At 54.8% G+C, this 8,621-nt stretch overlaps 1 protein-coding gene across 2 annotated transcripts; it reads right to left on the reverse strand.

Annotated features, from left to right (window-relative positions):
• Window positions 1-4,561: 4,561 nt before the first annotated feature.
• On the reverse strand, window positions 4,562-7,389 carry Nkx2-1 (NK2 homeobox 1). 2 transcript variants are annotated; one of them, XM_026414447.2, is made up of 3 exons: window positions 7,313-7,389; window positions 6,187-6,572; window positions 4,562-5,313 (listed from the first exon to the last, which is right to left on the reverse strand). In XM_026414447.2, exons 1-3 carry the CDS (start codon window positions 7,387-7,389, stop codon window positions 4,562-4,564), a joined length of 1,215 nt encoding a protein of 404 aa, XP_026270232.1. The 2 variants fall into 2 exon arrangements, with proteins under 2 accessions (XP_026270232.1, XP_077656454.1); XM_077800328.1 differs by lacking the exon at window positions 7,313-7,389 and adding an exon at window positions 6,670-6,809.
• Window positions 7,390-8,621: the final 1,232 nt, after the last annotated feature.

Genomic DNA, 8,621 nt, shown 5'->3' on the forward strand with positions numbered 1-8,621 from the left:
ACCCCCCAGAGGGTGGCCTGAAGCCTCAGGAACACAACTGCAGGAGGAAGCACCCACCAGCCAGGAAGACAGGGAGGGCCAAAAGAAGCATCTCCTAATGGGGATCTGGCCAAGCAAGGAAAACATTCAGCTTCACTCCTCCCAATATCCATGTCACTACCTTCCATTTTAAAAGAAAGACATCTTTGAAGAAAACAGCCAGCAAACAACCTAAAAATCATATCATCTCAGATTCACATTTCCCAATGGACTTCCTAGTTCTCTACAAATAAAATCTCCCGCTCACTCAGGTTCCTCACTCTAATGATTGGGAGGTGGAAGCGTTGGAGGGGGGAGCTGTGTCTAGAGAGACTGGAGACATCCGATCAGAATTCAAGGCAGCTTCTCTCAACTCTCTTGTTTATAGAAAATGAATGTCTGCCTGGCTTGCTTTAGTTCAGGAAAGGGGTCAGTCTTTATCAGCACGGTTCACACAGATTCTAGATTTTTTTTCCCTTATCTTAAATTGACCCGCTTTTAAGATAAAGACATAATAGAGAAAGTATTGACCTTACCTGGTCCCTAATGAGTTGGAAGTCAGAAAACCTCGCTCTCATTTCCTCTTATCTCGATCGCCTGGGAAGAGATTCGCGCTACCTTTTGTGCACTTTCGCCTTGAGATAGCCCCTCACCGACGCCCAGACGCCGCGGAGCGCGCGCGCTCTGCGGGTGTACGGCCTCTAAAGTCTGAGGATTCGTCCTGGGGTCTCAAAATCGAAGACTACTACGATGCCAGATCCAAGCCTTGTCGCTGGAGCTCCCTAGCACAACCTCGGAGGATATAAAATCCTTTGGAAAGCAAGCCGCTCCCCATGAAAGGCCAAGCCCTAAGCAGTGGGAAGTAGAGCTGCCTCTGGCTATGCCCTCCGACTGGAGCGCTGGGGGCCTCCCCGCCCCCAGGACTAGGTGCCCAGAGCGAGTCTCGCGAGGGGGCCCCGATGTGGCTTGCGGACTCCAAGCTACTTCCCATCCTGCCAGCTCCTATCCCGAGCCACTGCGGGCTCTCCTAGGCACCCGATGCCTTCACCCGCCTCCCATCCTTGAGGTGCCCCAGTTGTGGAAGCAGCAACACAGGATCCCTTCCTCCCCGCCTCTGGGCATCTCTGTTTGGTTCTTCACGCCTCCCAGAGCCCAGTCCAGTCCACGGACCGCCAGCTGAGAAGGCTGCTTTCCTTCCTCTCCTGCCCGCAGGCCCACAGCTCGGGGTTCCCAGACTGGGGCGGGGGTGGGTAGCCGCTTTGGGATGCTAAACATCAAACAAACCAAGCCTGGGGTTTCAGGCCCTGAAGCCACTAGAGCGGCTCTCCAGGGCTCTCGAGATAGTCCTCCTGTTTACATGGCCGAGTGGGGGGTGGGGTGGGGGATAGTAGGAAAGGGGGAGATGCTATCTGCAAAATCTCCCCCATTCCCGGAGCCTTTGGGGCCTAGGGTTGGGTGGGGTACTTTGGAAGGGGCAAAGTTTCTCGGATATATCTGAACAAACTGATCTGCCCCCTCACGTGAGGGAAGTTTTCAACTTTTCCAGCACCTCAACGCCAGATGCATTCCCAGAATACTGATTTCTCTTTCAGGGAGGCCAGAAACTACCAGGACCCGAGTTACTGGAAACCTAAATAGGAGACTCCACGAGAGGAAGGAGGGAACCTTCCTTCCCCGAACCCAGCACACTCGTAAAGAGACGTTTAAGACTGCTTTCCAGGGCTACTTCCTGCAGCTGCAACAAATCCCTCAGCTAGGACCGGGAGCCAGTGGACCCGGGCTGATTGATGGCGAGAGGCGGCGGAGGCCCTGTTTGTATAGGTCCCATACGCAGACCCGGCTGAATTCACCTTTTCCTGGGACAAGTAAACAGACTTCAAACTAAGCCGGCGGGGAGAAGAATGTGTTTGATAGAAACTCCATCCTGTGATAAGGCCAAGAATATCACAGCACACTAAACCGGTGACTCCCAGGAACCGGCCCCAGGGTAGAAAACAGGCAGGGGGCAGCACAGTGGCGAGCGCCATGTCTCTGTCCAGGTTAGTCCCTTGCCCAGCCACCCTAAGCTGGGTGCCTTGTCACAGAAGGAAAACTGTCCCTTACACAACAAATGTTCAAACTTTTTGATTGTTTTCCCAAATGCAATGCCTCCTGAAATTTCCCCAAACCGGCTCACTCTTTAGACCCAACCAACCATCCTTTCAGAATCTTCATGTCCCACCTGGATATTGAAAACTTATCTCAGTAGCCACGCCTGGTTTCTGAGGGAGAAAGCCCACACTAACCCCTAGTTCTAAGGCACACAGAGAGGCCTCCTCTGGAAAACAGTGAAAAGGACTGCTAGATGCCAGGCAGGCACTTCTGGCTTTCTGCTTCATTTACAAAGTCTTGGGGATAAAGCTGGGGATGTGGTGTGGGTATTGGAAGGGAAACTTGGAGACTGAATGAAATGGAAAGAAGAGGAAGAAAAGAGGGAGGGAAAAAAGCATGAAGGGGAAAAGAAAGTTGAAAATCTAGGCAAGGCGTGAATGCATGCCAAATATGAATCAATCTTCAACAAGAAGTACTTCCAGACCTAGAGGAAAGTGCTAGGAGGGGCATCTTCCTGTAGTCTTTTGGACTGCCTTTTCTCTGTAGTTTCATCAGGGGTGACAGGAAAGGAATAACAGCCCATCCAAGGGACTATAATGTTTCTCTCTGATCACAAACATTTCTTCCACCACCAACACCCCTGGCTCACCACAGAAACCTCAATATTTCCCCCAACACATATAACTGAAAGCTGGGATCAGGAAATTAGAGATTGAAAAAAAGAGCAAAAATTATTTTGTTGGGGGGGGCAGGAGAAAGAGGCATCACTGCAAAGATTTAGAAAACAGAGATGGAAATCTCAGGAACAAAGAATGAAACCCCAGCTTTCAAAGTCCTGCCAGAGGGATCCTCATTCCAGCCATCTAGTTAAAGACACTGACCAAGGAGCAGCCAGGAGGGGAGGAAGTGGAGAGGTGGAATGGGGGCTGTTGCTGATTCCTGAGCAGGGATCACTGCTTCAAAGCCAAAATAAAACCCTGAATGGCTTCACTTTCGAAAACAGCCACCCACCAAATTCTAACTGTAAAGGAGCTTGGTTGAGGATTATAAACACTATGTTTGATGTTCACATCTACAGAAATAATTCCTTCACCAGAAATGATAGCTCATTCAGGATTATTTCAAACGGGTATCCTGGACCACTGTTTTAAAACATTGGCTCAACTGTATAAGACCACAGTACATAGTTTGGAGGTTTCTAAAAACAAAAGCCTTGCTTTGAAAACAAGTCCTATGGTTTCTTTTTCTTCTTCTCTTCTTCTCCCTCTAGGTGTAGCTTTCTGTCCTCTATTACTGAGTAGCAGGGCTGCTCAAGATTTGATTCCACTCAATTGCAAGGTAGAACACAATTCCCTCTTCCTGCGGGACAGGAACTCTGGGCCTGGCCTCATTATCTAGTTCAGAATCCTTAGAGCTCAAATCCAAACAATTCAGATCCCATCAGGCCAAAGATGAGCCCCCACTGCCACCAACACTAAAAAAGCTATTTAAAGTCAAATCAAAACCAAACAAGAAGAAAGTTTTTTAATCAGAAAAAGAACCTTTTTAATTTGTATAATTTATTAGAAGCTTCTTAGGAACTATATTTAAGCCAAATATCTACATAAGTTACAACAGAAAAAGACTGACGCTGCAAATACCAAACTGCCAAATAATATACACAGATTTGTCAATGCCCTTAAAAAAATGAGGGACTGGGGATGAGGAGTGGGTTTCTTTTTACAACAAAATGTACAGATTACTAAAAACTATGAATTTGTCCAACTTTTGACAGCATTTTACAGCTACAAGTTCACATCAAACATAAAACAATTTTCCAGAGGGACGGTCTGGGGCTGAACCTATAGGGCCAGAGGGCGTCTGGGAGGAGGCACTTCCTTTGTGTCAGTGACAAGTGGGTTATGTCCAAGAATCTTTCCTCTCCCCAGCACCCGTCCTCCCTTCTTAAAAAAAAAAAAAAAAAAGAAAAAGAAAAGAAAAGAAAAAGAAAAAGAAAAAATCTGGTATTTACAAGAGAGCCCACTTTGCTGTCAGAGTGTACCCACAGTGAAGTTTGAGATCTTTAGAGTCCAGAGCCGTACCAGTGTACAGCCCTCTCCAAACTGTGCCCCGCCCCAGCGTGGGAAATCAATTTGAATCACGGAAAAGACACCCCAGAGCTGTTCTTTCTATGTCCTTCTATGTTTAAAGACTTCGTAAAGAATTGAATTTGCTTGGTTGATTTTTATTTTCTTTTTCTTTTTTAAAAAAATCCACAAATTTAGAAAGAAAGGAAGAGGGGGGGAAAGACGTCCAGCAGTTTGGCCTTTGTGTATTTTTCCTCGGTCTAAACGCGGACAGGTTCTTAAGAAAAGTAGAAGCGCGTGGAGCAGCGGGTGTATGGTGGTCTGTGTGGCGGGCAGAGGGGAAGCGGTGAGGCAGCGCGCCGGGCTAAGGCGGGCGGAGCGTCCTCTCACCAGGTCCGACCGTATAGCAAGGTGGAGCAGGACATGGTGCCATAGTCCGAGCCTGAGGAGTTCAGGTGGGACAGGCTGGAGACCTGGCCCTGCAGCGCTGCGGGACTGGCTGCGTGGTGCGCCAGGTCCGGAGACTGGCCTGCGCTGCCAGGCTGGTGGCCCGGGTGTGCCCCCAGGCCCGCGCCACCGCTGCCGACCGAGATAGCCGCTGCTGCCGCCTGGGCGGCCTGAGCCTGCTGCTGCGCCTGCTGTTGTGCGTGGCCTTGTAGACTGGCGGCGCCCGGCGCCTGGGCGCCAGCCTGGCAGGGTTTGCCGTCTTTCACCAGGACCGGCACTGCCACACGGCGCGGCGACTGCTGCTGAGCCTGCTGCTGTTGTGGGCAACCGGCGCCCCCGCCGCCGCCCCCGCCGCCGCCGCCGCCGCTGTCCTGCTGCAATTGCTGTTGTGCTGCTTTGTCCTTGGCTTGGCGCTTCATTTTGTAGCGGTGATTCTGGAACCAGATCTTGACCTGCGTGGGTGTCAGGTGGATCATGCTGGCCAGGTGCTCGCGCTCCGGCGCCGACAGGTATTTCTGTTGTTTGAAGCGTCGCTCCAGCTCGTACACCTGAGCCTGGGAGAAGAGCACCCGGCGCTTCCGCCGCGGCGCGCTGGGCAGCGGGGCCATATTCTTGCTCACGTCCCCCAGCGAGCCCAGGCCGCCCATGCCGCTCATGTTCATGCCGCTCGCCGGGCCCATGAAGCGAGAGACTGTAAGCGACAAACGCACAGCGTCGGCTGGGACCGGGCGGGTTCAGGCCAACCCTACCTTCAGCGCCCTTGGCCCACCCGGTCCAACCCCGACGGCGCCCTCCTCACCCAGGCCTACTGCTGGGCTCCAGAGGTCTAGCCGCGCCGTCGAAGGAGCTCGCGGCTTCAACCCTGGCTACCCCCCTCAGAACTCTTTTTTGACTCAAAAAGCATAGTGGGGGAAAGGCTGCTCCTGCTCCTTTTGTGCCCAAGCCCGATGTGAAGCACAGTGTTAGCCCGCCACAGGCGGAGGACAGAGCTCAGAGCCGGAGTTGGGGTCCAACAGTAGACCCCAACTTTGGGAAGTAACAAGAGCAGAGTGTTCACTTCAGAAAGTCAAGCCCCCAGACGTTTTGCCTCTGCTGTCGGTCCCAGTGAAGGCACCAGCTCAGCCCATTTAGAGCCCCCTGCGGAACCGCGTGTCCTCCTCCCTGCCCGGACTCTGCTAGAAAGCGGGCCAGGCCGGGCGCCTAAATGCGTCCCCAGCAGGGCGGCCTAGCTCCTGGCCAGGCCTTGCCTCTCCATGCTCTGCTCACCCTTGCTCCCTCAACTCAGGGGTGGCTTTGATCGGCTCTCAGAGGTCTTAGGCGCGCAGCAGAGCTGCCAGTTAGCCGCGCCTGGAGATGCTTAGTAGAAGCACCTGTTCACAGGACCAGCGCTACCAAGTGTCTCTTCTTGGATCCCCAGCCCAGCAGAAGGAAGAATCCCCAACTCCTGCACCCATCTCCCTGGCGCCGCTGCCAGGCTGCCCACCCTGATGCCTAGCTCTCAGCCGGACCCCTCCACGCCTCCTGTGCTCAGCCCGCGGCCCCGCAGTGGGGCGGCCTCACTTACTGGCGGGGAAGCGCGGGTCTGGGTTGGCGCCGTACCATCCGGGGCCGGAAGCGCTGTTTCGCATGGTGTCCTGGTAGGGCGGCAGCTCGCTCATGTTGCCCAGGTTGCCGTTGCAGTAGCCCCCCACAGCGGAGTGCGAGAGCTGGGGCACCCCCGCCGCCGTCATGTGGTAGGCGGCGGTGACGGCGCCGTGGTGCCCCACGGCGTGCTGCTGCATAGCCGCGGCCGGCGGTGCCGCCTGGCCCTGCCTGTACGCCGCTAGCGGAGCCCCGAGGCCGCCGCCCTCCATGCCCACTTTCTTGTAGCTTTCCTCCAGGGGACTCAAGATGTCAGACACTGAGAACGGAGTCGTGTGCTTTGGACTCATCGACATGATTCGGCGGCGGCTGGAGGAGGAAGGAAGAGGAGGAAAAAAAAGGGAGAGGGGGAAGGCGAAGCTTCGCTACTTTTTTTTTCTCCCTTTGCCAAATATTCTGGTGTTACCTTAACGCCGATCTTGTTGGATGTACACGTAACGGAGTGGACCGAGTCCGCCTTAATTGGCTTGAGTGGAGGCTCGGGGGCTGCCTCGCGTTTGTTTTAGCCCGGCGCCAGGTTTTAGGCAGCCACCAGAGGCGGGGCATAAGCGCTAAAGCAACAAGACAATAGAAGCCTACATCTTGCCCGAGATAATTAGCTTACATGCTGATGACAAGGTAAACACCTTTAAGTTTCACTTGTCAGGATTTTTAGGTCTCAAAGAGGGAGGGAGGGACAGGGAGAGAGAGAGAGAGAGAGAGAGAGAGAGAGAGAGAGAGAGAGAGAGAGAGAGAGAGAGAGAGAGAGACCCAAAGCATTTCTTTCCCTCTCCCCTAGACACCCCCATCCCCATTTTTTTTGTGGGGTGCCGGCAGCGCACGGGGAGGAGGCGGGGGAGGGGAAGGAGGAGGGGACCGAGAGCTGGGAAGGCAGGAGGTGGGGTGGAGAGTAGCCGAGGAGGAGGGATGGGGAGGAAGGAAGGTGAATACTGCTTTGCAACCAACTTGATGAGTTACAAAGTGGAACCACTTTCCAATTCGGTCGGGGTTCCCCAGGAAGGGACAGGTCTTTAGGAGGAGGGGGCCGAGGGACGGGGTGGGGGTTTCACCTGAGCCTGCTGGGGCTGCTCCTCCCTCCCGCCGCGGCCTCCCAGCCCCGCGCCTTCCCACTGCCTCCGGACCACATCGGGCTTCGCTGCGCAGAGCCCCAGCCGCCACCAAATGAGCGAGCGAGTCTGGGGACGAACCCTGGGGCCGCACTGTTGGTCTACGTGTCTGTCAGTCTGTCTGCCTCTTCTGCCGCCGTCAGAGGGACACCTCTGCTCCCCGCCCCCTTTCCCCTTACCGGAGAGAATCCTAGCGGGCGGAGGGGGAGCTGAGTAAGGGAACGACTGCCGCCGGGAGGCTGTCGCGGATCCCCGCGCCTCCCCCCACCCCCAGCTCAGGGCTTCTTAGCGGGCCACCCCCCATCACACCCCCACACCCGCACGCTGTCTCCCCACCTCCACCCCCGGTTGAGGCAAGCACACCAGTAGCCTCCTGAGCTAGGAAGATGGGGAACGACTAACGTGAGAGTCCGTCACTGAAGTTGTCCCTGGTAGACAAACCTGGTGTCCCTGACCCTGGCCCATTGTCTGGACACTCAGGATTCTGGGGCTGGAACCGACTTTCAGGGGACATCATAGCCTCAGAACCAGAGAGGAGAGCCTTTCTGTTTTCCCATTGGGGGGCTTCGAGAGGACACCGGCAACCAGCGGCGAGAGAGCCCTCTCGTCTGTTCTCGGGTGGAACTAAACCTGAACCCTGGCGGGACCCGCTGACCGGGAGGGGGCGAATACCCTGGCGCTGGCAGCCTAACGGGCGGGAGGCTGGGCTGAAGCTCTCCTCCGCCCCGGAGCTCAGCCATGCAAAAGTGCACTTGCTTCCCCGGGAATAACCAAATATCTTTGTTTAAAGTGGCTGCGTAAATGGCCAGTCGCTTTGTGGCCACGCTGGATATTAGTAGATGAGGATCATTCTACTTCAATTGGGCACCTCTCATCCTGCGAGCAAGAAACTGCTTAGGAGGAAGTGGGTTTCCTGTCTGAGCGTTCCCAGGCTTCAAGTGTGAGCCCCGCGCCTTGAGGGTCCTTGGGCGCCTGGCGAGGGGGAGCTGTGGGCTGTGCTCCCCAGCGGGGCCGGGGGCGTCAGATGCGCGGCTCTGGCTGTCCGGGATCTGCAGCCGAATTGACTACCCGCGGCATGGCGCAGATTTTGAGACCAACTTAGACTTTCCCTCTTGGATTTTAAACACTTTCGTTGTTTGTTTTTGTTTTGCTTTTTCTTTGGTGGTTTTAGCTTTCTCACTGCGCCGGGGACTGAGAGGGCGGAGCGCTTTCCAGACCGACTGATGCCTCCAAGATACTTCGGAGGCCAGTC

The sequence above is a fragment of the Urocitellus parryii genome, chromosome 6 (genome assembly GCF_045843805.1).
Source record: "Urocitellus parryii isolate mUroPar1 chromosome 6, mUroPar1.hap1, whole genome shotgun sequence".
Lineage (NCBI taxonomy): Eukaryota > Metazoa > Chordata > Mammalia > Rodentia > Sciuridae > Urocitellus > Urocitellus parryii.